Source organism: Epinephelus moara, chromosome 14 (genome assembly GCF_006386435.1).
Source record: "Epinephelus moara isolate mb chromosome 14, YSFRI_EMoa_1.0, whole genome shotgun sequence".
Classification (NCBI taxonomy): domain Eukaryota; kingdom Metazoa; phylum Chordata; class Actinopteri; order Perciformes; family Serranidae; genus Epinephelus; species Epinephelus moara.
The window spans coordinates 30,892,108-30,920,072 of NC_065519.1; the positions used below are offsets into that span (position 1 = coordinate 30,892,108).

The 27,965-nt window shown below is 40.0% G+C and overlaps 1 protein-coding gene across 3 annotated transcripts; it reads right to left on the reverse strand.

Moving 5' to 3' along the window:
- Window positions 1–238: 238 nt before the first annotated feature.
- Window positions 239–27,158, reverse strand: LOC126400589 (gastrula zinc finger protein XlCGF17.1-like). 3 transcript variants are annotated; one of them, XM_050061417.1, is made up of 6 exons: window positions 12,916–13,633; window positions 11,976–12,049; window positions 10,451–10,488; window positions 8,800–9,055; window positions 5,631–5,768; window positions 239–2,213 (listed from the first exon to the last, which is right to left on the reverse strand). In XM_050061417.1, exons 4-6 carry the CDS (start codon window positions 8,890–8,892, stop codon window positions 1,434–1,436), a joined length of 1,011 nt encoding a protein of 336 aa, XP_049917374.1. In that variant the 5' UTR covers window positions 8,893–9,055; window positions 10,451–10,488; window positions 11,976–12,049; window positions 12,916–13,633; the 3' UTR covers window positions 239–1,433. The 3 variants fall into 3 exon arrangements, with proteins under 3 accessions (XP_049917374.1, XP_049917375.1, XP_049917373.1); XM_050061418.1 differs by lacking the exons at window positions 10,451–10,488; window positions 12,916–13,633 and adding an exon at window positions 27,071–27,158 and having other exon boundaries at window positions 8,800–8,969; XM_050061416.1 differs by lacking the exons at window positions 10,451–10,488; window positions 11,976–12,049; window positions 12,916–13,633 and having other exon boundaries at window positions 8,800–9,626.
- Between the last annotated feature and the right edge of the window lie 807 nt (window positions 27,159–27,965).

Sequence of the window (27,965 nt, forward strand, 5' to 3'; positions counted from 1 at the left end):
CGACATGCTATACTATACATACTACACTACTACTTTTTTGAAGAATTTTTTTCAATGAAAAGCGTGGTCTTGACCTGCTGTATGTGAAAAGTGTCATGAGATCACTTGTGAATTGGTATTATATGAATAAAATCATCTTGACTGGCGGCGAGGCTGTCACAGGAGGCTTTCAGAGAAGACGCCAACAACAGGAACTTCAATTCGATTGCAGAGTGTACAATCTATTTTTATTGTTTGGTGATAATTGTACACTCTTCTGGAGTAAAAGGATGATTGAAAAAAATAAACAATCACCAATGGGTGAACATACAGAAATAACAGTGCACTGATTGTTATCAGCAATTCCTCTCATCTCTTCTCTCCACCCTCACAGTCCCATGTAAAAACAACAAAACAAACAAATTCCAGTCAGAAATTCCAGTGTCATAATAACACTACCACGTAGTGTGTGATGATGGGGGCAGGTCTAGTCGTAGCCACGATAGAACATAAAGTTACTGTTCGTCAGCTTTCAATGTGGAGAGAAGCTCAGACTATAGCAACACAGGTAACGGAGCATGAAGAGAAGGCAGGAGGAAACAGCTAGCTCGGATCTGAGACAGTGTTGTCACAATACTTAAATTTCCAACTGTGAAACAATACCTCAAAAAAAAATCGAATGATACTATTTTCAAGGGCATAGAAGTTAACTGACTCCCCACTCTTTCCACTCCCAAGAAAGGCCAGCTTCACAGTATGTTTGGGAAAACAAGATAGCATTATTTAAAGCTTCAGAGATGAGCCACGCCCAAAACAACATGCCAAAGTTCACTTTGCAGCCATCAAATTAAATACTCCAGACCAGAGCTGTTTAAGTATAAATTCAATCCAGCCAGATTTTAAAACCAGAAACTGTTGATGGGCTGGACATTTTCAGCAGCAGGCAACCTATGTTTTAGCTTTTGTAATGATAGTTTTTAAACAAATGTAAATGAATGTAGTAAAAGTAGCAGTGTTCATGGTTCACATTTGAATTACAAAGAAATTAAGTCACATATCTGACGGAGGAACATCACATAATGCAGGAACAGAATCAAAACAGAGCAATAAATGCAGAGAAGCATTAACAATATCTCATAACACATTTATCTCTCTACTGGGCGATATAACGACTGTATGATAGATCAATATATTTTTAAGCAAGATACAAAGTTAGACAACACTGTTTATATCGATGTAGGGTCACGTTGTGTTACATAATGCATACCTGTGGGGGGACAGACATCTGTAAAATGACTGAGGGTCAGGGCACAATGCTACAACACGACAGCGTCAACTTTCCTTGTTTTGGTAAGTAGCAGAGAATAACAAAATATTGTTGGGAACATTAACAAAAAGAGAGACAGAAAGAGCAGCTGTTGGCGCTGTATCTGCACAATGAAGGACAATGAGAACTACGCAGTGTGGGTGCGCTGGTGTGTTTTAAGTTGAATATTCTGAGAGAAACTTTTCCCACATTTGTCACAACAGTACGGTTTCTCTCCGGTGTGACTACGTCGGTGGACATCTACTTGACTTTGGGTGGTGAACCTTTTCCCACAGAAGTCGCACCAGTAAGGTTTCTCTCCAGCATGAACACGTCTGTGAACTTCTAGGCTCATGCTGCTGGCGAATGCTTTCCCACACTGATCACAGCTGTATGGTTTCTCTCCTGTGTGAATACGCCGGTGGATCGTTAACTGTTGATTGGTCAGAAAAGCTTTCCCACAGTCGTCACAGCTGTATGGCCTCTCTCCAGTGTGAAGGCGTTGATGGATTTTTAGGCCTTGCTTTGCTGAAAAAGCTTTCCCACACTCACCACAGCTGTATGGTTTCTCTCCTGTGTGAGTACGCCAGTGGATCGTTAACTGTTGATTGGTCAGAAAAGCTTTCCCACAGTCGCCACAGCTGTACGGCCTCTCTCCAGTGTGAAGGCGTTGATGGCTTTTTAGGCCTTGCTTTGCTGAAAAAGCTTTCCCACACTCACCACAGCTGTATGGTTTCTCTCCTGTGTGAATGCGCTGATGGAGTCTTAGGTAGCGTTTTAGACTAAAAGCTTTCCCACACTCGCCACAGCTGTATGGTTTCTCTCCTGTGTGAGTTCTTTCATGAGCCTTTAAGTACTGGCGGCATGAGAAGGATTCGTCACAGTACTGACAGCAGAAGCGTTTGGGTTCCTCTCTTCCACTCTGTTTCTATAGTTACAGACAAACAGAGACAGTGTAAGTGAGATGTCATGGTGGAGCAAGTTATCTCAAACCATAAATAACATTTAGAGCTTGTCTGGAGACCATAAACCACAATGTTCAAGTTTGACTAATGCATTACCCCCTATGACACTCAACCGCGGCGCCGTGTCCACGATTGATGGCCACAGATGCCCCCTTAACATCTCTGAATGATCTGTCGACACTATGGAGTTGCACTATATGAAATGTAGGATCCTGTGTTGTTGAAGCTTGACCCATTCCACAGACTAAATCAGGGTATCTCCACCTCTGCTGCACCGATTTGGACCTTTTGTATTAATTCTGTCTCTAAAAAGAAAAGTGTGATACTAAAAATGCAAAGCTTCCCTTTAAAGACTGAGCAGTTCATGTGATGTGGCGTCAGATCGCAGCTAATAACAAAGGGTTTTATGCTCACGAGAGATATTATGCTCAATTTCATGTCTTCTTGTTTTATTTGAGAATGTTAACATGTAACTAGGGATGTACGATATTGGATTTTTTGCTGATATCTGATTTATAAACTGATTTGTCTGATAACCAGTATCGATATATTCATGTATTAAGGAAAATTATGCAACTTTCTTCTCTGAATCCTCAGACTGAATACACATGTTTATCTGTTTCTTTGTACCACGGGTTATCTTTATTTTTATATGTATTTTTATTTATTTACTTACAGCCTGGTTTAAGACCATGTATTTGTGTTTGCATTGTGTAGTGAATTCATTTCATTGTCTGGTTTATCTGCATTTATAAACGTATCATTAAAGTTTGTTTTACGTTGTGGTGATTTAATACATTCTGTAAAACAAGTTTGCTTTGTAGATTTGAAATTGAATGCGTGGTAATTTGCTGTCAGCCTATCATGGCGGTGAAGATGAAGGAATGGGTCAGACCTGGCGACCCTGGAGACCCGTTAGCATGGAGAAGAGCAGCTAACAGTTAGCAGGAAAAAATACAAAATATTGCGCCGACGAGAGCTGACTGTGTTATCATACAGTATGTGGGACTTTGGTTCAGTGACTGAATGACTGTAAAAAAAAAAACATTTTGACAAAGTGCCCTGCCAGAAGAAGAACTGTGTGGACGATTTAGGCCGCTAGCATCTAGCTAGCTACTTTAGCACACTAGCCATTAGCTAGTCGTTAGCTAGCTTAGCAGTTGAGTTTGCGTTAGTCAGCGGATCAAGAGAGGACAACACTACGTCAGAAGAGGACAACACAGCACTGCGGGACACATCTTTGGACATCGTAGTTTTTTTAAAATCACCCTTCGGATTCAAAATGTTTTTGACTGACTTTTTCTTGTGAAGGAGCTCATTAGGCAGCAGCCTCTGGATTCACCGTAGTCAGGACGGTGCGGTGTCGTAAGTTACTAAACTCTGAACTCTTAACAGACTGTAACATATTTATTGGCCCAACTGTTTCATTGTCCAGTACGATTTATTTACAAGAGTTTGTTAATACACTGAAACTTATTTTGATGTCTGGTCACTTTATGGTGATTGTGAATGACGTCAGTATATCACACTATATCATCAGTCTTTTTGCATCAGAAAGTTAGTAAGTGAATCATTAGCAACTGAGTCATGTTTTATCATCTATTTGTTTTGAATTTTGTCCTTCATATTCTTCATGCATACTTACATCTTTCAGATGTGTTGTTTTGTTACTTGTGTTGAATCATTTACCTGATGTTTTGTACATGTTGACTGCCAGTGTTATGTATTGTGTTATGTAGGGACATATAACCAAAGAAATTAGCATGGCATGAAGACAGAATACATGACAGTTTTTATCCTCACCTGACAATACTTCCTACAATATTCCTTTGAAATTATGTAGCAGCCCAAACTCTCTAGAAAATCATGCAACAGTATCTTATCATCACCTGTGCACAGTCAGATGCTGATAAAATGAAGCAGAGCACATTTTCGCACCCTCAGGAAACTCATTTGATGTCACTAACATGTCACTTTAAGTATTAAATCATCTTAAAACAGCAGCTTTTGGCTTTATTGTAACAACTCAATCAATCAGACCGCCAAAAGTGTTCCCAAAGAAGCTCACAATAAATGCATTGAATGATGGCAATTCCATCTTGTTGGCCAGGAGACATCAGAGGGTGTAATCACAGATTCAACCAGCAGATGGAGACACAGTATGGCAAGCCATTTTAACATTTAATAGCTAGACTGGATATTCATTACTGATATCTGCAACATAATTTTGCCTAGTAAGATTCAAACTACTTTTGCCATTCATGTGTATGGGGTTTGTCATTATAGACTACATACATATATATATATATATACATATATATNTTGTCCCAACGATCAGCAGCCATGGGCTCCTCTAAACAGCTGCCTCGCACTCTGAAAACTAAAAGACCTGATGAAGACTAGACGAAGATAGCAAAGTGTTTTCAGGTTTCCCTCAGTTGGTCATGTTATTAAGAAATGGACGTTAACAGGAACTGTGGAGGTCAAGCTGAAAACTTTCTGAGAGAGCTGCTCGTAGGATTGTTAGAAAGACAAATCAAAACTCCTGTTTGACTGCAAAAGACCTGCAGGAAGATTTCTCAGACTCTGGAGTGGTGGTGCACTGTTCTAAGATTTCTCAGACTCTGGAGTGGTGGTGCACTGTTCTACTGTGCAGACACACCTGGACCTTCATGAAAGACTCATCAAAAGAAAACCTTTCCTGTGTCCTCACCACAACATTCAGCGTCAGACGTTTGTCCTGTGGACTGATGAAGTTAAAATAGGACTTTTGGACACAATGAGCAAAGGTATGTTGGAGAACAAACTGTTAAACATAGGGGTGGATGGATGATGCTTTGGGCTTGTGTTGCAGCCAGTGGCACAGGGAACATTTCACAGGTAGATGGAAGTTTTCAGTTGTGTCATGGTGCGCCGCAATGATTTGATTTGTGACTGTCTGTACTTTAGACTCACTTTAACATCTTTTATTTCTGTGTGAACCATAGACTGTACATAAATATGGACGACATTACAGCTCCCCAAGAGTGAAGCCAAAATATATGGATCGCCCCCCGATGGCTGGCTGCAGTATAGACAATAAGCCGAGCCTCTGCATGTGACTGGACAGGACATGGCCCAAACTAAAAACTGCTGTTTGCTCCAGTGTTTAAGTTTTTTATCAGATTGGTTTTGATTTGTTATTAGATGCTCAACACTATTACTGCTCAGACGCTGGCTCAAAATGGCGTCACGAATAAGATGGCAGCGGGTATATCTACATATTTTGGCTTCATTTTTGTACAGTGGAAGAAAGTGGAGACACGTCCTACATTTTTATAAACAGTCTACGATGTGAAGTAATTCCACAGTTCACAGGGTATTTAAGGGAGTAAACTGACCTCAGTGGACGAGTCTGTCCTCGGCTGGTGTGGCACACACAGTCTGTGGAAGTAGCTGTTGACCATGTTCTGCAGGTTAGCCACGGTGGTCCCGTTATGATCCACGTTTGGTGGGTCTGATCCCTGTCTCAGGAGACGCTGGAAAGTTTTGGTAGTTAGAAGAAGTTAACCGACTCTGCAGAGCAGCATGAACACAAAAATGACATTTTCCTCTCAGGTTAAACTCCGCTTCTCTCTGAATGATGACAGGAAGTCCGTTGTGTCTATCTCTGTTACATTATATATGCAGTTTGATGTTCTAACAGATTCAAAAAATTAAATTATCAATAAAAAAAATCTTATTTTTTGATCAAAATTTTATTATTTTTATGATTAAATGCAAATTCATGATACCATAAACTATATTTATCCAAAACAGAAATATTATTTTTCGTGAAAAAGTTATGATCACACTTACTTTTTCGGTCTATAAAAAATGTACTGTTGTTTTAAATTACAACACAAAGTTCAAAAGCAGGAAAGTTCCCATATTATTTTACATTGTTTATAGAGATGCACTGATACCACTTTTTCCTTCCCGATACCGATTCCGATCCCTGAACCTTAGGTATCTGCCCATACCGAGTACCGATCTGATACCAGCGTATAAAAGAAAAATGGATGGGATATGAATTGTTGTATGTCTCAACTCCTAAAACTCTATGTAAAATATTAAGAAATAAATACATAATAGTAGAATGAATGCCATAAAACTGTTTTATTATTATTATCCAGTGTTGACACAGATCAAGGCGACAGTAGAATGCTTTTTAAACTCTGCTCCGTTTCCGTTTCGTTTGCCTGTAGCATGCATATGCATAATAACGTGAGGCATCACGTGGTACCGGATTGGTCATAGGCTGTACTCGCCGATACCCAATACTGCCGAGGCATTTCCGATACTGGTATCGGTATTGGTAGAACTCTAATTTTCTATTTGTTGTTTTTGTATGTTGGATAGGGTCCATCAAGCTTAACCTAACCACTCCGTCACGGAAAATAGATCAGGAAAATGTCAGTATTAATGCAAAGAAAATTATATTTCAAGTTGAAATCATGTATGCTAAGTTAGCTAGCTAACCACACAGTGAACTGGCAGCCATTTTAGTTTGAAATTTACCACCCTGTCACATTTTTTATTGTGACAGGGTGGTATGTGAGGTGACGGGGTGGTTCTGTTTCCCATTTTAATTTGAAAATTGATTGAATTGGAGCTTAAATAAAGCTTATTTAGGTCTAATGCTGGACACTCACATGAAATTCGACAAACATGTTAAAAAAATGTGCAGAACGCTTAAAATTAATCTGTACACATTTAGACTAATCCGAGACTGTCTGACATTTGATGCAGCCAAAACATACATGTATTCAATGATCTTTTCACACCTCAGCTACTGGGTCACTTCCTGGTCTCAGGCCAGCCCATCAGTGATTGAACCTCTGGAGAGGCTATACAACCGTGCAATAAAAATTTTAGGCAAAAGGCCGATAAGATCGCACCACTGTCATGTCCTGAGGGACCTGAACATGCTCAGCTTTGACAACTATATTGCATTTGCAAATGCCAATCTTATACGCAGGTGTTTACATGGCCAGGCCCCTCAGGTTCTCAGTGACATGGTGTGACCGTTACAGGCCGTGGGACTGGTCCCAGGAAGACTTCCTTTGGCCAGACATCCTTTGTCATAAAGGGAGCTAATATATGGAATGGACTGCCTATCCAACTTAAAACAGAACAAAACTGTCGACATTTTAAAACTAAACTGAAGGAATTTTTAAAAGGTAATCAGTTATGTAGTCATGTGTAGGGGTGGGTAGGTGGGTGGGGTGGGAGGTAGGGTAGGTATAAAATATGCATGATGTGTATCTGTATGTAAATATGTGTATTTGTTGTTGTTGTGTATGTGTATGTTGTTTTGTATGTTTTCTTTTTTAAAGGCCCTTGGGGACGGGCATTGGAAATTAGCAGTAGCTATAAATGCTGTGATACATTGCATTGGTTAATTGCTGTGCAATTCTCTATGTATATGTATCTGTCCCTATCAAATAAACATGACATAAATAAATAAATAAATAAATAAATAAATAAATGTACACGGTAAAATGTCTGCTTTAAGTAGGAAAGGTCAAGGGGCGTTGATGTAGGATAATAACTTTATTTTCCGTTAACTTAACCCTGTTTGGTTCATCTCCCTCACTAACTCTCTCACTCACTATATCACTCATTCAAGATCTTTCTCACTCTATCACTTTCACTCAGTCTCCCACTTTAATGAGAATGAAATGCTATTTTTTAATCAAACTGTGCTGCATGTTTGAATAAGTGATGTTTCTGTTGGCATTTTGAATGGTCAGTATTTGTTGTTCTTTGTTATGATGTTCTGTATTCATGAAGCCTGATTTGATATACAGTCCCTTTTGGATCTTGTATTAAGTCATTTCCACATTTATATCCAGAATGAAAAAAACGTTTATAATGTTAAACAAAGGCTAAAACCAACAGATCAAATAGAGACAGTGACAGCCAGCCAGGAGTGAAATGCTTCACACATTAATGTGGAATAGTGCTCTTATTTTGTTGACTAATTAAATAAATGTAACTTTTCTTTGACAATTTAAAGTGAAATTGTATTTTTTGTTTAAAAAGTGAGGCAGTTGATAGGTCAAATTCATATTTCAAGACTAAGAATCTGAAAATTAAAAAAACTAATTAAATAACATGGTTTTAATTGGTAGTATCCAAAAAGAAAAAAAAATACTGGTAGGAAAACATTAGATTTTTAATAATGATTTAATGTATTATATTGTGTGCATATTGTCCGTGACGGGGTGGCACAACAAGAATGACTCCCCGGTCTGAATAAAACGTGTAATGTTAATAAATATTTTATGTCTGAGGTGGGAAAATATGTTTTCTTGGAGGTTTAACGTGTCTTTCATGTTGTGCATTTCTTAAGAAAAATGTTTGCCCTTTATGAAAATTTTGAAAATTGCGAAGTGGAAATGGCACCCGTTTCATAGAGTGAACCAGAGAATGAGTGGATGATCCACGGAGCCTCGAGACTCTTCCTCGTGTCTTTAGTGTGGCTGCTGTCAAGCCCTTTTTATCCATGACGTCATCAACACTCACCTCAACATCGTTGCTATCAGAGGACGAGCCTGCTGCTTGTCTTCTGGGGACCTTGTTGCTCCGGTGCTCCGGGTTCTGCTTGTCCTCCTCCATTCCGCTCCTCTACTGCTCCTCCTGCTCCTCCTCTCTCATGGATTCTGATGTCCTGGGCTGAGTCTTAAGAAGCCTTCCTGTTATAAGCCCCGCCCCTCTTAGTTACTGTAACTAACACATTCCACGCCGGTAAGAGTTGATTTCCACTTGGCTGAAAAGAAAACTTTAAACAGGGATCAATGGACCTTTTTCACAGCAGACATTTTGACTTGTGTCAGTAGAAAAAGCACAGGTGAAATTGATAACATTAAGGATGGCTGAGTTCCATTCAGTGTCCCAGTAATCTAGTAACATTTAGCCAACATGGACAATACCAGGGTCTCCCCTAAGTGGAACGCAGCTGTCATTAGTGTCATTGAACACACCTGTGTTGCTCCTACTCTGACGTGTCAAAATGTCTGCCGTGAAAAAGGTCTATAGAGCATGAATTTAGGGACTGTTCTTTATCAGAGGAGGGTGTAGCTGGGTGTGACCCTCCCTGAAGCTATAAATATTTTTTCCTTCAGCCTCCCTGAGTGACTGGTGGAAGTACACGACCCTCCCTCACCATAAATTAGTTATTAGATTTCTAAAACCTTTGATGTTTGAAAGTTAGAGTTGAAGATGAAATCCTGGAGTTAAAAATAACTTCAGTTTTTTGTTTTTTTTTTACTTTTCTCGTTCTGCTAGTTAGTGTGAACGAGTTATTTTTGGCCAAATTCTAAATGAGATATAGAATAAAGTGATTTTGATGAAATCTCATTATTTTAAACTTACATTTGGTTCTGTGTTTTTTTTCTCCTGACAGAAGCGTTTGTTGCACATGATGACTGTCAGAAATGTGAAAATCTGAGAAAACATGCCTTTGTACGTTTTCTTTAAAAACTGCAAAACATTTTTAAATTAAAAAAAAGCCAAATATGTTTTTAAAAAATTGCTAACAATTTGAATTGAAACAATTTTTTTAAAAAAACTGGCACCACTTTTACAAGAAAAAATGCTAAAAAATAATTAAGGAAAGAAAAAAATCACCATAGATTTAAAAAAAAAAAAAAAATCAACACTTTCTTAAAGAAAAATATCACCAAAATATCTAAAGGGAAAAAAATCACCAACATTTTAGAGAAAAAGAAACTCGACAAAACCTTCTTAAGAAAAAAGATTTTCAAAAAAACAACAACAATCAAGACAAAAATCATTGCAAATTTTTAAAGCAACTAAAATTCAGCAAAAATGCCATAAAACCATAAAACTATTTTCATTTGTGGAGATCTTAATATTGACCTGTTAAATCCGAATTGACACAGAATGACAGATGAATTTATTAACACAATGTACAGCTTGTGCCTATATCCAAAAATTATAAGACCCAGCAGGATCACATCACATTAATGTCCTAGACAACAATACAGTAAGCGGACTGCATGAGTTGAGATCGGTCAAGAAAATCTACGACGCTCTCTCCGATGTGTATGAAAACCTGCCTGAACAGGATCCTGTGAAAATCAAGCAGCTACAGATCGTCAGTGACTGTTACACCGGAGCTTGTTAAATCGAAATTAACGGATTTTATTCTTACCTCACAAATTACGATTTTGGAAAACAAACAGAAAATCCCTAAAAAAAAAACACAAAACAACATGTCAAAATTTGATGGATGGACCTTTGTTCACATAAAGATCTGAATGAGCTTTTGGATATAGTCGAAAGTGAATTGTGCAATTTCAAAAAAAATGGTTTGATGTAAACAAACTGTCACTGCATTTAAGTAAGACAAAATTCATAGTGTTTGGAAATGAAAAAATTAAGAATGAGGTTAAACTCAAGATTAACAAAGTAGAAATAGAGAGTGAGTATGAAAGCAAATTCCTGGGTCTAATGATAGATCATAAATTAAACTGGAAACCCCACATAAACTACATTAAATCAAAAATATCAAAATCTATTGCAATACTCTATAAAACTAAGGACATCTTGGACCATAACTCACTATTAATTTTGTATTCCTCACTCATTCTTCCTTACATTACATACTGTATAGAGATATGGGGAAATACCTACAAAACTAATACAAATTGCATTTTTTTGTTGCAAAAAAGAGCTATGAGACTGGTTAACAAGGTTGAATATACACACCCCACCAATAAGTTATTCGCGCACTCTCAAAATTTGAAATTTATGCATCTGGTTAACTTTAAAACACTACAGTTAATGTATAGAGCACATTGTAAAACACTTCCAGACTGTATCCAAGGGCTATTCATAAAGAGGACAAGCACTTATCCACTGAGGGGAAATTTCATTTTTGATAGGAAATGGGCAAGAACTAATATGAAGAGTAGATGTGTGTCCGTGTATGGAGTGAAGTTATGGAATGATTGTGACATTGAATTGAAAGAAAGCAAAAATATGGGTACATTTAAGAAATTATTTAAAACCAAATCATTAGAAAGTTATGTAAGAAAGTGAATATGGGGATTTGTGAATTGTTGAATTTAGGTCTCTGGATATTTATGCTTTTAGTTTATTATGAGAACCTTTGAAAAAAAAGGAAAGGAAGGATAAAAAAAAGAAATGAAAAGGGGAAGAAGAATATTTAATTTATTTGACTTCGTCATGTTTAAAAGTTGCTGCTACTGACATAAGTTTTGTTTTGAAGAAAATGAATTCATGTTTTTAAAAAGGGTAGACAAAATAGGCTTAGGCTTCAGTCTACACATTTTTCGATCAAAGAAAATAAAGAGAATAAAAGAGAAAGAATATTTAATTTGTAAGAGAAACAGATAGGGATGAAAGAATGATGACATTAATTGCTTTGTTTATATATCCTATCTTTTTTCTTTTGTTTTTGTTCTGTTTGTTTTGTGTTGTTTGCATTAACATCTGTACAAATAATTACTTATAAAAATTCTTGTAAATTTTTATTTTTGTAAATGATCGGAAAAATAAACTAAACTAAACTAAGACATCCGGAGTCCGGATGTGTGATGTCATCATAGGGTGGGGGGGTTCTCCCCCACTGACCCACTCACCCCTCCCTTTTGGAACCTTCTGTCAAAATGTGACGGTGACCTTTGACCTATTTTAGCTCCCCAGCCACTCACCTAAGAAGCTGTGTGTCTGTTGAGATCCGTCAACATCTGTTCTTAGATATCGGCCATCTGTGAGCACCGTCGACCTAGAGAAAGCATGTTGATGAAGTAAACGGAGGTTAAAAAAAAGGCACAATAATGATGTTTGTATGTTTGTGATATTCATGATTCACAGTATCACGATATGGTGACGTAGAAAGGAGGTTAAATTGGAAACATCATCATCGAAGTCTCAGTACACGTCCTCACCATCTTTTTTTTTCTCTTTCTCTTTGTCTCAAACACACACACACACACACACACACTATTCACTCTGTGTCAGTTTCTCCAATCACTTTACCAGATGTAGACCATATGGGGTGACCTTTAAGCACATACTACAAACAAGGCAACAATCAGGATGGTCAAGAAAGCACAGGTGATGTTGATGCTGTTTCCATAGTAGGCATTTAATCTGAACTTTACATATGTTTTTTCTGTAACATCTTAATCTTAAATCAACTCGCTGGCAGATTAATGTAGTGTAGTTAAAAGTACAATATTTGCTTTTGACACATAGTGAAGCAGAAGTACAAAGTAGCAGAATTAATGTACACAACTAATGTACAAGTACCTCAAAACTGTACTTTTTTATTTCAGTTATACTTTCCTACCACTGCACTTTATGTTGGTGATTCACAATACAACTATATTTGGATATTGTGGAGGCTTTCAGGTCCGGAGATACTACCTGAGAAACACAACCAGTGGGTAAAAAACATGGCAGGGGAAGGGGACATGTCAAAGTTGTGAAAAATAAGGTCATGTGTTTTTGTAGGTTTTGTTCCACTAATCTGCTAAACCCCAGATTGCACCAGATTCAATTTACAGGGTAACTGTGAAGTTACATAAGTAGTATCCTGATGTTTTTGTCATTTTCTCATTCCAATACTGTTCCCTGTCCTCTACCCACTTCTTCCTACTTCACTGTGGAGGCACATTGTTGCAGGGATGTCCCACCGACCTCGTCCTCTGACTCCTGTGCTTCTGGCATCTGGGTACAAAAAATAGTTAATACAACCATACAGGACAGGCATATCAAATTAAAGTATGAAGTAGCTGTCAGTGAAGATGACAAATTACGAACGCTGTAAATAATTCACTTTTTTTTACTCTTTATCAGCTGTAAAAATGGTAGCCTAGTGCTTTACTCAAACATACGTCGATTAAAAAAGAAAAAACATTAAAACATACCGTAGTCCGACTGTGTACATTTTATGTCTGTAAGTTCCTCCGCAGTCACTTGAGAGAAAGAGAGAGAGAATCGCATTCTCTTATTTAACTCTTAAACTAAAACTTTTAAATGGTAAATACTTACCAGGATACACAGAGCTTTGGGCCGGGTGCCCGAGCTGCTGCTGCTGCTGCTGGAGAGTTGACTGCATGTTTCTCTGAATGTGTCTGTAGACTAGTCACGAATTTCCTGCTGCCAACCTCACGTTTTGTGCTTACAATTACCGCCGATAATGAGTTTTATTGTTTTTAGACGATACCCAGACCTGATGGAGCATCTTCGACATAAGTGCATTTCTCTTTCCTCCACTCCACTTACTCTCTGAAAACAGTGTACCATCATCACCATCATCACAGGGCGGAGGAGGAGGGCCAGAAGGCGTAAAATTCGAGTTAGGGGTTCCTTTGCCATATTTCAAATGCCTACTTCACACAGGGTTTTTAAATTTATTACCTCCGCCAAGGAGGTTATGTCTTCGCCGGCGTTGGTCTGTTTGTTTGTTTGTCTTTAAAATAACTCAAAAAGTTATAAATGGATTTTGATGAAATTTTCAGGAAAGGTGGATAATGGGACAAGGAACAGATGACAAATTTTTGGTGGTGATTGGCTGAAGCAAAGTGGATAAAATAATAAATACAGTCTATGGTCTGACAGCCTGAGCAGCAATTAAGACGGTGACAATACCGCCATCTGGTGGCTGGACAGCACGTCTTGTTCTACTTGCTAAATATTGTTGTAATACTAAAGTTGAAATTAATGTTCTGTGTTGGAAAAAAAGAAAGTGAAAAATACAAAACAAGCAACATATTATATTCTGTGTTGCTACAAAATAAAAATGAAATAAACACACCATAGTGTCTCCATGGTGAAGGCATATATGACCTAATAATGATAGTGATGCAGATAACTTAATTGTGATGCAGGCTGCAAAATCTGATGCAGAGGGGGAGGGAATATCACCTACTTGGCGGAGGTCTGCACTCTCTGAGTGCTTTTCTAGTGTTAAAAAAAAGTTATTGTGCGACATTAATTACAAGTGTTGTACAAGTGATACTCTTGTTGAGCAAAATAAGAGCATCGGTTCTTGTTTCCTACAAAATACCAAACGCCCACATGAGTTTTGCAGCAGAACAAACTTCAAATAGAAACAACTTTTCTTATAAGATGTCATCACACTCAGTGTCTCCTCTGTGTTTGACAAATACTAAGCTTCAGCAAATCTAATACTTTCCCATGTTGTACAAACTTACATCTGACCTCCATTAAACCTGGAAACGGAGACTTGTTCCTTCTAAATTGAACTGTTTGGTGATAGTAGGGGGTAGTGCCAGGTCAGCCGTCTCATCATGTGTTCTTATAGAATGATACTGATTACAAGCTCTGTAAAAACCATAACAGCTACTTGCCCACTGTTTCAGTTAAACACATATTAGACACTAATTATACAGAGTTTCACATGCAGCGGTGGAGAATGATCGAGTATTACCACATCCTGTTTCAGTGTTGACTGTCGGTGATAGATAATGGCAGTTGGATGAGAAGTGATGTTGTCACTTAGAGGAAATTGGCGCCATATCAATGACCTGTACTGATGAGGGTTTGGGGGTCAGTGCGGGGCACATGAGGGACCATGCCAACATCATGATCTGGGATCCTCTTGAGTCGACTCAGCTTAGGAGGGGAGGCTTCATGTACAGTCGGGGGGGGTAACAAGCGACCCATTGTGTCTTTGTGATGGTGGAGGGTCGAGGACAACCCTGATGAGGAGACTGTGGCCAGGTGTCATGTGACGGGTGGAAGGGAGCACAATGGCCACTTGAAGGAGAAAGTAAACAGCATTAAGACTGGTTGGTGTCTTCTCCTGCATCCAGCAGTGACCCCTCACCCACCCACTCGTTGGCACATGCCTGCAGGTCTGCTGATGTACAGTACAGGCCAAAAGTTTGGACACACCTTCTCATTCAATGCGTTTTCTTTATTTTCATGACTATTTACATTGCAGATTCTCACTGAAGGCATCAAAACTATGAATGAACACATGTGGAGTTATGTACTTAACAAAAAAAGGTGAAATAACTGAAAACATGTTTTATATTCTAGTTTCTTCAAAATAGCCACCCTTTGCTCTGATTACTGCTTTGCACACTCTTGGCATTCTCTCGATGAGCTTCAAGAGGTAGTCACCTGAAATGGTTTCCACTTCACAGGTGTGCCTTATCAGGGTTAATTAGTGGAATTTCTTGCTTTATCAATGGGGTTGGGACCATCAGTTGTGTTGTGCAGAAGTCAGGTTAATACACAGCCGACAGCCCTATTGGACAACTGTTAAAATTCATATTATGGCAAGAACCAATCAGCTAACTAAAGAAAAACGAGTGGCCATCATTACTTTAAGAAATGAAGGTCAGTCAGTCCGGAAAATTGCAAAAACTTTAAATGTGTCCCCAAGTGGAGTCGCAAAAACCATCAAGCGCTACAACGAAACTGGCACACATGAGGACCGACCCAGGAAAGGAAGACCAAGAGTCACCTCTGCTTCTGAGGATAAGTTCATCCGAGTCACCAGCCTCAGAAATCGCAAGTTAACAGCAGCTCAGATCAGAGACCAGATGAATGCCACACAGAGTTCTAGCAGCAGACCCATCTCTAGAACAACTGTTAAGAGGAGACTGCGCGAATCAGGCCTTCATGGTCAAATAGCTGCTAGGAAACCACTGCTAAGGAGAGGCAACAAGCAGAAGAGATTTGTTTGGGCCAAGAAACACAAGGAATGGACATTAGACCAGTGGAAATCTGTGCTTTGGTCTGATGAGTCCAAATTTGAGATCTTTGGTTCCAACCGCCGTGTCTTTGTGAGACGCAGAAAAGGTGAACGGATGGATTCCACATGCCTGGTTCCCACTGTGAAGCATGGAGGAGGAGGTGTGATGGTGTGGGGGTGTTTTGCTGGTGACACTGTTGGGGATTTATTCAAAATTGAAGGCACACTGAACCAGCATGGCTACCACAGCATCCTGCAGCGACATGCCATCCCATCCGGTTTGCGTTTAGTTGGACGATCATTTATTTTTCAACAGGACAATGACCCCAAACACACCTCCAGGCTGTGTAAGGGCTATTTGACCAAGAAGGAGAGTGATGGAGTGCTGCGGCAGATGACCTGGCCTCCACAGTCACCGGACCTGAACCCAATCGAGATGGTTTGGGGTGAGCTGGACCGCAGAGTGAAGGCAAAGGGGCCAACAAGTGCTAAACACCTCTGGGAACTCCTTCAAGACTGTTGGAAAACCATTTCAGGTGACTACCTCTTGAAGCTCATCGAGAGAATGCCAAGAGTGTGCAAAGCAGTAATCAGAGCAAAGGGTGGCTATTTTGAAGAAACTAGAATATAAAACATGTTTTCAGTTATTTCACCTTTTTTTGTTAAGTACATAACTCCACATGTGTTCATTCATAGTTTTGATGCCTTCAGTGAGAATCTACAATGTAAATAGTCATGAAAATAAAGAAAACGCATTGAATGAGAAGGTGTGTCCAAACTTTTGGCCTGTACTGTACATAAAGCTTTAAAGTTACGGGTTACATTAGGGTCAGGGAACAAGAAGGTGTGTGTGTTTGTGTGTGAATAAAAACACTGATATTAAAGCAGCTTTCTGTTTCTACTGTTTATTCAGACCTCATTTAACGTGAGCTAAGCATGATGCAGGTGTACGAGAATCTTAATGTGAGCACAGGCTGCAGATGTTTTAAAGCAGAAGAAGAGCAAACATTTGATATCACAGAGTGGAAACGGCCGATGTGATCGTCTACAAAGATATTACATAATAAATCAATAAATACAATCTCTTCATTGTGGACGATAAAGCATCGTAAGCGAGCTCATGGGGAAGTTTATACAGTGTCCACACCTTCAGCATCCTCCACTGGATACTGTTTGTTTTGCACCTGCTTTGGTGGAAACCAAAAACAAACTGAAAATCTGCATCTGTCTCAGTCTGCAAAAGGCTTCATCCTGCAGACTGAAGGATGAGAGAAGAAGAGAGGAAACCACAGAGTCCACGTGGTTAATCTGAGCTCCAGAGTTTTACTACAGAGAGACGGTGATAGATCAGAGGAGAGGAAACAGAACGCTCTTCTCTCTCTGTGGACGATGAACTGAAGGAGTGTGATGACTGCCTGGGTTCAGAATCCGTCCACTCCGCTGAGTTCCAGTTGACTGATTCTGGTCAGGCATCGTGATATCAAACAGCAGTTTCTCAGATGAAATAAAAAACAACCAATCAGCGCCATGGACAGGACGAATGCTGCTGTCGAGCTTTTTTTAAGCGTTGTCAAGCAGCGCATTGCAAGTCCTTTTGATAGTACTGTGGTGTCCTGGGCGTTAGCTCCTGTAAGGGTCTCATGAGGCAAAGTGGTCCCGGGGGAGGGGCCAGAATAAGAGCGCACCTGCATCCAAACATAAGTCCAGTGCGACTCAATGGTAACAAATTATTGTTTCCTCGTCAATACAGATGATCACTGGTGATGATTGATGAAGCTGAAAACTGATTGTACACCAGACGTGTGTAATGTGGATCTGACAATGTGTATAATGAGTAAGATCATAACGTGAGCGGTAGTGAGCCTCGCACTGCAGGACTTTAGGATACAGGAGCTCGTTAGAGACTGAAACTATTAGACATCCATGAAAACATGGTGGAGCCACAACCTGCAAACCAGAGCTGAAAGTTTCTGGTGATGATCGTTGTTGATAGCAACCTACATGCTGTTGGTTATGCTGTCATTTACAGTAAATATCACGTAAGTACAAATATCGGAAGACACTGAGAACTCACCCATCTTATAAGTATTTAAGTCTTAAGTATGACCTCGAGCAAACAGCTGATCGGTACAGTGTTTACATAACGTTAGAGAAGTGCATTCAATGTGGACGGAGACGCACTTTCATGTTGTTGGGACACGTTTTAAAGCCCAGTTCAGACCAAAGATTCCCCAATGAGATGAGCTGAAACAGTCAAGTACTTCAATGCGCCGTTCTGCTGGTTCACAGGAAGTGACCTCACGATGAGACGATGTATCATCTCTAGTCAACAACTCTCTGTGCTTCTGATCTGTAACGTTGACAGGAACTGACCACCATGAGACGGTGTATCATCTCTAGTCAACAACTCTCTCTACTTCCGTTCTGATTTGCAGCTTTTCAGACTTATTTTGTGGCTGAATATAATTTGTAGCTTCTTGAAATCTCAATGAGGATAGTGATAGTGAGATACTGGCTACAGTGATTAAATGAAGCAGTTTCGTCTCATCTCGTCCCAAATCTTTGGTCTGAACTGGACTTTCAGCCTACATATTTAAAGAGGACAATGTCTTTACCGTTCATGATGATCGGAAAGTTTTAAATATGTCGAACTTTAACAGAAATTCCTGGTCAAAAGCCAAATAACAGGACGGGAGGAGAAGGTGAAAGTTGGATTGTTGCACGTGTACTGAAACTTATTAATAACTTACTCAAAATGCTGCTTTGTCACTTTATGACCCGCCTGCCTGAAATCCACAATATTTCCTAACAAGCTCATCCAAACCATCTGACAGCATCACAAGCTCATACAGATTATGCAGATCTCTCACAGAGAATGTCGCACTTTCTTTGACGGGTCCATTGTTGTATTTTGTCTCTGAAGAAACGTGTCCTACCATACAGATGCAACTTCCCCGAACGCTATGTGGCATCTCGTCATTGCCTTTTCTCCACTGGACCCGTTCATACGACTCAGTCTTTTTGTCACTCTTCAGTCTGAGAAGAGTAAAGGCCTTTGCACAATGAGTGCGCACGTGTCACAATACGACTTCACATTGTGTCAATCATGTTTACACACTGACTCCAAAAGTTCCATCCGTCACTAAAATTTTCAGAACAGGTTTGATTTTCTGCCTCTTTCACATCATCAGAGCCTTTAGAGATGTTTGACAAAGAATCTGAAGACAATGTGGCAGCGGGACACAGCTGTGAGAAGACAGAGGAACGGGTCGCACAGAATCATTTCATAACTCAAGACGGCTACTTTGAACAGGTCAGATAGTTATATTCAGGTGGATGATGATGAGGAGGAGGATGTGGACCGTACACAGCTCTGCCCCTTCGTGCAGCTGTGGTGCCAAATGAAAAGACAGGGAGGGAGTGGTGACATCAGATAGGTAACTCCAGTGGAGAGAGGCAAAGGAGGAAATGTGTCTTTACATTTGTAAAATTTTGCAAATTTTTGGAACTAACAGAACAATAAAACACATCAGAATCAGTGTGAAAGGTTTCCGTGCATACAATTTTTGTTCGGATGACGGATTAAAAAAAGGCATCTGAAAAAAAGAACAGACTCAGAACAGTGTGCAAAGGCCTTTACGCTGGACTCGATCAAATAATGTCTCCTCCTACACGTGACCTGTATCACAGCAAGAAAAGGGAAACGCTTTTGTTTTCACGCTACTTTTTGTCAATTGGTGAATTTCATGATACCTCAGCACTCCTACTTCCTGTGTCCTTACCATGGGAAAGATAATAATATATAAATAATACTGAGATATTAAAACAATTCAGAACTCCCCAAACACAGGATTGGAATAGTTTTAAACTGCCGTGGACTTCATTGATACGTTTATACTTGTACAATTTTGTGTCCTGTGCTTCACAACTTCACCTCTGTAGTGCCAGTACAAAAAAACTTAATGTACGACCATGTGCAGTCATTTACATAATGTGTTAGAAAACTGACACTGTGTGTGGAAACCGATGAAATAGATAATGCTTAAAATGTATTATCGTAGGGACAAATGGTGCAGTGAAAAATTGTGGATGCATCTAAATTGTATTGATGCACCGAAAAATTTGGGATGCAGTCAGGGTACACTTTGGGGTTGGGTGCACTTTGAGCCACGAACTTGTAACGGATGAATATGGATGGACGTCAGGTTGAAGAAACCCAAAGTATTCCTTTAAGATGCAGTGTGCGTGCGCTGGTGAGCATTAAGGTGACCCACAGTAATAAAAGCTTTGCCACATTTGTCACAACTGTACGGTTTCACTCCCGTGTGACTGAGTTCGTGGGCTTTCAGGTAACTACTTGATGAAAAAGTTTTCCCACATTGGTCACACCAGTACGGTCTCTCTCCGGTGTGATCACGTCGGTGAGTTTTTAAGCTACGCAGATTGCTAAAAACTTGCTCACAGAGGTCGCAGCTGTATGGTTTCTCTCCTGTGTGCGTGCGTTGATGGATCTTTAAGGTCCCAAACTTTGTGAATCCTTTCCCACACAAGTCGCAGTTGTACGGTTTCTCTCCAGAGTGAATCCGTCTGTGTACTAGTAAAGCACTCCCCTGGCGGAAGGCTTTCCCGCAGAGGTCGCACCAGTACGGCTTTTCTCCCGTGTGACTTCGCTGGTGGACATTTAGGGAACTCTCCCGTGTAAACATCGCCCCACAGATGTCACAGCGAAATGGTTTCTCTCCAGTGTGAATGTGTTGGTGGGCTTTAAGGTTACTGTTGCGGGAAAACGTTTTCCCACACAGGTCACAGCAGTAGCGTTTATCTCCAGCGTGAGCACGTTGATGGGCTTTGAGATTATTAGCGCGAGAGAAGGTGATCCCACACTGGTCACAGCTGTATGGTTTCTCTCCAGTATGAATCCGTTGGTGGATTTTTAAGGTCCCTAACCTTGTGAAGGCACTCCCACACAGGCGGCAGCTGTGCGGCTTCTCTCCTGTGTGAATGCGCTGATGGATTTTTAAAGTCCCTGACTCTGTGAAAGCTTTCCCACACTGGTCACAGCTGTAGGGTTTCTCTCCCGTGTGGATGCGCTGGTGGTTTTTTAAGGTCCCCAACTCCGTGAAGGCTTTCCCACATTGGTCACACTTGTGTGGTTTCTCTCCAGTGTGAAGTCTCTGATGAATATTTAAATATCCAGATGTTGAGAAGGATTTGTCACAGTGCTGACAGTGATGACGTTTGAGTCCCCCTCTTCCTCTACGTTTCTATAGCAATAGACAGACATACAGAGAGAGAGAGAGAGAGAGAGAGAGAGAGAGAGAGAGAGAGAGAGAGAGAGAGAGAGAGAGAGGGCAAGTAAGATGTTTTTTCAGATAGCAAGCGATCTAAAACTATAAACAGAAGTTTCTCAAAGTCAAGGAGAGATCCTTAAACAGCTGAATTTCAAGGAGGCTTTTGAATCCCCTCGAAGGACTGTTCCAAGGATCCTTCATTTAGAGAATTTTCAAGAATGCATGTGTGTACCCTCAGAGGGCATGAAGAACCCACAATTCTTTGCAGACAATTTGCCAGATCTGAAAGTGGCCTCTCGTCGATGACACACACCTGGGCACTCGCTGGCCTGTTCCAATGTGCATTCACTAAATGCTAGGAAGGAGTCTCGCCTAGCCTCTGTAGGACCCGTCCTACCAAGGAAGCATCCTTGACTTTGAGAAGCACTGAACATTTATATGTGGAACATAACCCACCATGTTCCACAAAGTTTGACAAATGCATTACCACCTGTGACACCCAACCAACATTATGATCACAGGTGACTTTTCCATGAGGTATTATTAGTTTAGTTTTGACTTTTTGATACAAATTGAAACCAATATTGTTAACGTTACCGCTTATTGATACTGATACACGTATCGATACTCTTATTGACACTTATCTCAGTTAATTTAGCCAGAAAAATAAATAAAAAATGACAGGAAATGAAAAGAGAGGAGAGGAACTTGACCCTATACCAATATTAACGGTGTCTAAATTTATATCTTGCTTGAAAATATATCGATATATTGTAAAAACAAAAACAAAACAAAAAAACAACAACAACAACGATATACTGCCCAGCCATAGTTGTTACATATCGGCATTTTGGATATCAGCAAAAAAACATGGTGCATCACCAATCTTCACCTCAGAGGGCTTTTTTTTTAAATCTAGATTTTAGTGACCCAAACCTCTGTTTGCGTTCATGAGAGGCCAAAACACAGAGGACAATATCTGTTTACCAAAACATGTGGATGCGTACAGACGGGGCCTTAACTTTAATGATAGAAGTTCCAAAGTATTCTGTTTCCTCTCAGTACTAATTACTAACAGTCACTAATGAGTCTGACATCACAGTTCATGATTTATAAAGATAATAAACAGTTTTTAAAGGTTAATAAGAAGCACACGTGCATTAAAAAAAAGCAGCACAACAGAGCTCCACTTCGACCCCCTGAAGAGGTCCGGGCTAAATCCCCATTGTCCTCAAATCCTAGAAACGCCCCTGATCGAAACATTCCTAAATTATTACATTTCCTTACTTTTTAATTACTTTACTGTGTTAAACTGGGCGATAAAGCTAAAAGCTGTTTGGAAATATGACAAAAGAAAACGTTCCTGCGCGGCCAGAAGATGTAACTGATTAACAACTATAATTATTTTGTAGTTTAATTACATGTAACTAGTTACTCCCCAACATTTTAACTACATGAATGGCTGTCACCATGACGTCAGTTCAGCAGTCAGGCTCTCTGTGTCTGAGCTGGATCAATAAACCCTGCAGCCTCAGTCTGAGATAACAGGAACCATGAAGGAGGTTTATCAACCGTCTCTTAAAAGTGTCACTGTTGCTTCAGTTAAGGCGAGAGAGGAGTGCTGACGGAACATGTATATAGACTTTTTTCATCTGTTTATTTCTAACATGACAGCTGCTCATTCTACAGCTCTGAAACTTCAAATTTGACCCAGCAGATTAAAACGTTTTACTCAAGAACCGCAGGTACGTTCCCAAAATGAAGGAGACGTGAAATCACTTCAGTTTTCATGCAGATCAAAATTAATTTTACTATATATACTATGTATAAAGTAGTATAAATCCCGCCTTCATAGCTGCTTTAATGTTAGGCGTGCAAAGTCATCTAGTGAGCCGGATCGGACCCTTCGGCGGGCCGGTTCTTGCCCTCGGGCCGTATGTTGGACAAATCTGGATTAAAAGAAGAAACAAACAAGACTGTCAACAGATGGATCTCACTGGTCACAAAATAAATGGAACCACACAGATGTAGCCTACATGATACACAGCAGCTGCTCTGTGGTCACGTCAACCTGCACTTCAACCCTTTCAGTCCAGCACCTCTGGAACCGGCAGTAAGCCTTCAGACATGGTACCTAGACCCTCGGTGTGTTCAGACAGTCCTCTTAAGTGTGGGCGGGGTTGTTGTCACTCACTGCTCCGTCCAGCACTCGCTGTATTTCCTCATCAGCGGTGACACAGATGGAAGTCTGCACCTGGTTTATCGTCCACAGAACGAGGCTGCACGCCCACATTTTCACAACAAAATAGAACAGGCTGCAGTGAGAGTCTCTCTCCATGGGATATTTAAAAATAGCAGCTTTGTGCATTTAGTCCTTCTCAGGCAAGCTCAGGGGTTTAGTGTTGCTGTAGCCCACAGGAAGTGAGGATTAGAATATATGACCTTCACATAATCCGCTCCAAATTAATCTATATTTTTAAAGTCATTACTAAAAGTGTGTGTCATATAAAAACTAAAGTGATGGTCAAAGTTGTCACAGTGAAATTTAAGGTGTGCTGATGGATTCACGTCATCAACTCATGCATTGAGTAACATTACAAGTTAACGTTCCACCTTAAAAGTTGCCGGCAGTCGGCCCAGTGAATGAAGTTATTTTTTTCTCTTTCATTTTATAGTTGTAGTTTACTGATGTATGAACAGAGGTTACATAAAACCAGAGTGACCGTCCTCTACTGACCAATCAGACTGCAGTGTTCACAGCTCCACCTTTTAGTACCAGATCTGTGTGCTAGGTACCCCAACAGAGGGGGGACCAAACATGGGGACGCTAAGGAACGCTTCTGTTGGTACCATCCACAACTTTACACTGTGGAGACAGAAACAATGAACTGAACTGCTCAGAGGAAATGGGGCTTTAGTAGTAAGCTAGTGTGCAGGAGTGTTTGTGTGTTGCTTGGCAACAGTCCAGTGTTGGTCCAGCTGCAGAACTATTTGTGTTAAAGGAGCAAAAAAATCTGAGTATCAGCTCAGCTGTGATTCGTTCGTAGATGACGCTGACATTATCCAAAGTGGTAACATTATGGTGGTTTGAAGGAATTATATCACATTTCAAATGTATGTAAACGTCATCCTAAACTATTAACAGAGTGAAGTGTTTGTTACCTGTGATTTTATAGAAGCTTCTTTTAGATGCCAGCGATGTTAAATGGACCAGAGGACAGAAACATGTTCAGTACTTCAGTCAGAGCAACAACAATCTGTTTATAAAACAATATTCAGAGTGAGATTCAGATTCTGTTACAATATCAATAGTTCATCTTAGACAGATAATCGGCCTGGCCAATTATCGGGGCCGATATTATGACTTTTTAGGGTTATCGATATCGGTGGTTTTTCTCACCGATTTGCCGATAAACAGTTTTGTTTTCCTTCGCTGCGCTGTTTTGCCCCTGGTGTGCTCCTCACTGCCTGCACGTACCACTCTAGGCTCATAAAAGCAAACTCAAGACCAACCTTTTTAGCCTGGCTTTTAATTGAGCACTCCTTTATTTTATTATTATTATTTAGTGTTTTTCATTTTATTTTTTAAATTTTGTAGTTATGATTATTGTGTATTTATTCATTTTTATTTATCTTTTTTTTATTTAGCAGGCATATTCTTCAACTTACGTTACTTATTTATTTATTTTTAACTGATTTATTTTCCTGTTCATTGAAAGATCTAAACTTTCGTTCTTTATTCTGAGCTGTTATCCTGCCTCTGGTGTCTCTTTGTCAGTGTTTATCTTTTAAATTCTGTGTCAACTATGATTTTTATAGCAGTCATATAGCAGTTGTAAATATCGGCTATCCGTATCTCTGTTTCATAATAATCTGTATCGGCATCAGCTCTAAAAAAAACATATCGGTCGATCCCTAGTTCAACTAAATCAAATCTACCACAACTGTGACCTGTGACAGGCTGTTATGAGCCAGTCACATATATAAAGTTTTTCACTTAGGTTTACATCACCAAAACTTTGTGACTAAATCACTGTGCTGCTGGGTCCGTGTACTTCGCGGCCATTCGTTTTTCATTTTTAAATAACAAATTGAAACAAGGAAAACCAACCATAATCCATTTTTTGTTTTGAAATGACCAAACGAAAAAGGAAAAAAAACAATCCGTCTCCCATTTTTTGTTTGATAATAAAGAAAAACGGAAAACGAATCGTTATCCATTATCCGATTTAATTTGGGAATTTAAAAAAAACCCTGTGGGAAACTCCTTTCTCTATTTTTTGTTTGTTTCTACTCTGACCAGTAAGTTGCATTCATGTGGTGTTGGAATAATCGGAAAAATGACTTTCCGAGTGGGAAAATACACATTACATGTCTGCAAAAAATGATATGCAAGACGTGAATTAATAAAAAGTTGTATGTCCATGGACCAAACGTTCCTTTTCGTCCGCCAGTTTTCTGTGAAAGTGACGTCAATTTCAGTCAAGTCGGCAACTCCTGTTCCAAAATTATCTCCAAGTTGTTTTTCTGACATGAGCAGGCGTTTGTGTGTATTTTCCCACTCGGAAAGTCATTTTTCCAATTATTCCGACATCACATGAATGCAACGTACTGGTCAGAGAAGAAACGAACAAAAAATAGAGAAAGGAGTTTCCCACAGGGTTTTTTTAAATTCCCAAATTAAATCGGATAATGGATAACGTTTTGTTTTCCGTTCTTTTTTTCTTCATTATCAAATAAAAAACGGGAGAGGGATCGTTTTTGTCCTTTTTCGTTTGGTCATTTCTAAACAAAAACGGATAATGGTTGGTTTTCCGTGTTTCAATTTGTTATTTCGAAATGAAAAATGAATGGCCACGAAGTACACGGACCCTGCTGCCAGAGGAGCCGCTGACTGAGTTCCCTCTGAGCGGACGCCACAGTTTATTCCACACTACTAAAGCTCCTCCTCCTTTTTGAACCACAGAGGAGTGGGGAATAATTTTGCTTTGGCTGCGTTTGTTGTTGCCAGTATGACGTCAATATGTCAACAAGTAAAAATATCATGAGTATCACGATATGAATTTTACATATAATGTCAAACATTAAACCAGTATTATCATGAACGAGATACGTCTCACCCCTAACACTGACTGTTTAAGCCATTACACAGGGTCGATCCCTTCCTTCTGGCCAGTCGACCACACAGTCATAACTGTTTTTGGATCACTGAGCGCTCTGTGTGAGTCACAGAATCCAACCATGTATCACCTTACCAACTGTCCTGTTGCCTAAACCACAGCACCATGGTGAACTATGTAACCAACTCCCAGCAGGTGTTACAGCCACAGTTAACCCCGCCCATGTTGAAACACGTCACTTCCTCCACTGCTCAGTGTGATTATAATAAAAGGTAACTCCTATTACAAACACCAACTGTGTGTGTGTGTGTGTGTGTGTGTGTGTGTGTGTGTGTGCAGCAGAGCGTTGTTAGAATCTCAACAACTTTCAACCCAAACTAACGTGTGTTGTTGAGGCTGTGTCTCTGCACATCTGTACACATCCCGCCTCAGGTCACACCCGCTGCATCTGTTACCATGGTGACCGCTCAGGTTCCAGACACTCAGCATCAGAGTCCCTGCAGACACAACACACCGGAGGACTGACCGGAAAAATGGCCGCCACGAGGCTCAGAGTGAACCAGAGAATGAGCGGATGATCCACGGAGCCTCGAGACTCTTCCTCGTGTCTTTAATGTGGCTGCTGTCAAGCCCTTTTTATCCATGACGTCATCAACACTCACCTCAACATCGCTGCTATCAGAGGACGAGCCTGCTGCTTGTCTTCTCCGGACCTTGTTGCTCCGGTGCTCCGGGTTCTGCTTGTCCTCCTCCATTCCGCTCCTCTTCTTCCTCCTCTTCTTCCTCCGCTCTGAGGGTTATTGTCGGTTGGCAACGTCATGGTGCATCACCGCCCCCTCCTGGTGTGGAGTGTGGGTCAGCATTCTTTATTGAGCTGAACACAAACAAACAAACAAACAAACAAGGAGCATTTTCAAGTCCTAAAGCTCATCAAACAGTTAAAGAAAAATAACTAAATGTCACATAAATACAAATAACACACACAGAAACAGGGCTTTGTCAAATTAATTTAAAAAAATCTGTTAATGAAAACAGTTTAACAGTTGTTTTTTTTTAAACAGGTTTCTTTTTTTTCTTTTTTTTTAACTTTTTTCAGAATCAGAAATATTTTATTGATCCCTGAAGGGAAACTGTGTCGTCACCAGGTGGAGCTCGTGCTCTGGATGAGGTGAAGCTGAAGCACAGAGGGAGAGGACGGTGTGTGTGTGTGTGTGTGTGTGTGTGTGTGTGTGTGTTCATGACAGGAAACATCACACATGTTCAGTGTGTTAACACATTCCTCCTCACCAAACAAACAAAACACAACAAACAAACAAACAAACAAACAAGGTGTCTGACAGGAGGTGCGTTCAATGACTGATTAATGAAGGCAGGTGTTTCCTTTTCTCTCCTGAACATTAAACACAGTCATACACAATAAAGTGTTCAGTGTTCATAAAGAAATAAAGATGATCTGATGTTTGATGATGTGAACATTTAACCAATCACGTGCTGAGACTGTCAGTGATGTCAGAGACAGACAGCAGCTTCACTTTTTTCAACAGAGGATCCATTTAC

Bases quoted from the DNA above. Each gene is read 5' to 3' on its own strand.
- LOC126400589 (XM_050061418.1), bottom strand. From the start codon at position 8,892: ATGGAGGAGGACAAGCAGAACCCGGAGCACCGGAGCAACAAGGTCCCC. The intron at 5,769-8,799 runs GTGAGTGTTGAT...AAAACTTTCCAG, and splicing joins CTGATAGCAACGATGTTGAG to CGTCTCCTGAGACAGGGATC. The intron at 2,214-5,630 runs GTCAGTTTACTC...CTGTAACTATAG, and splicing joins GGACAGACTCGTCCACTGAG to AAACAGAGTGGAAGAGAGGA.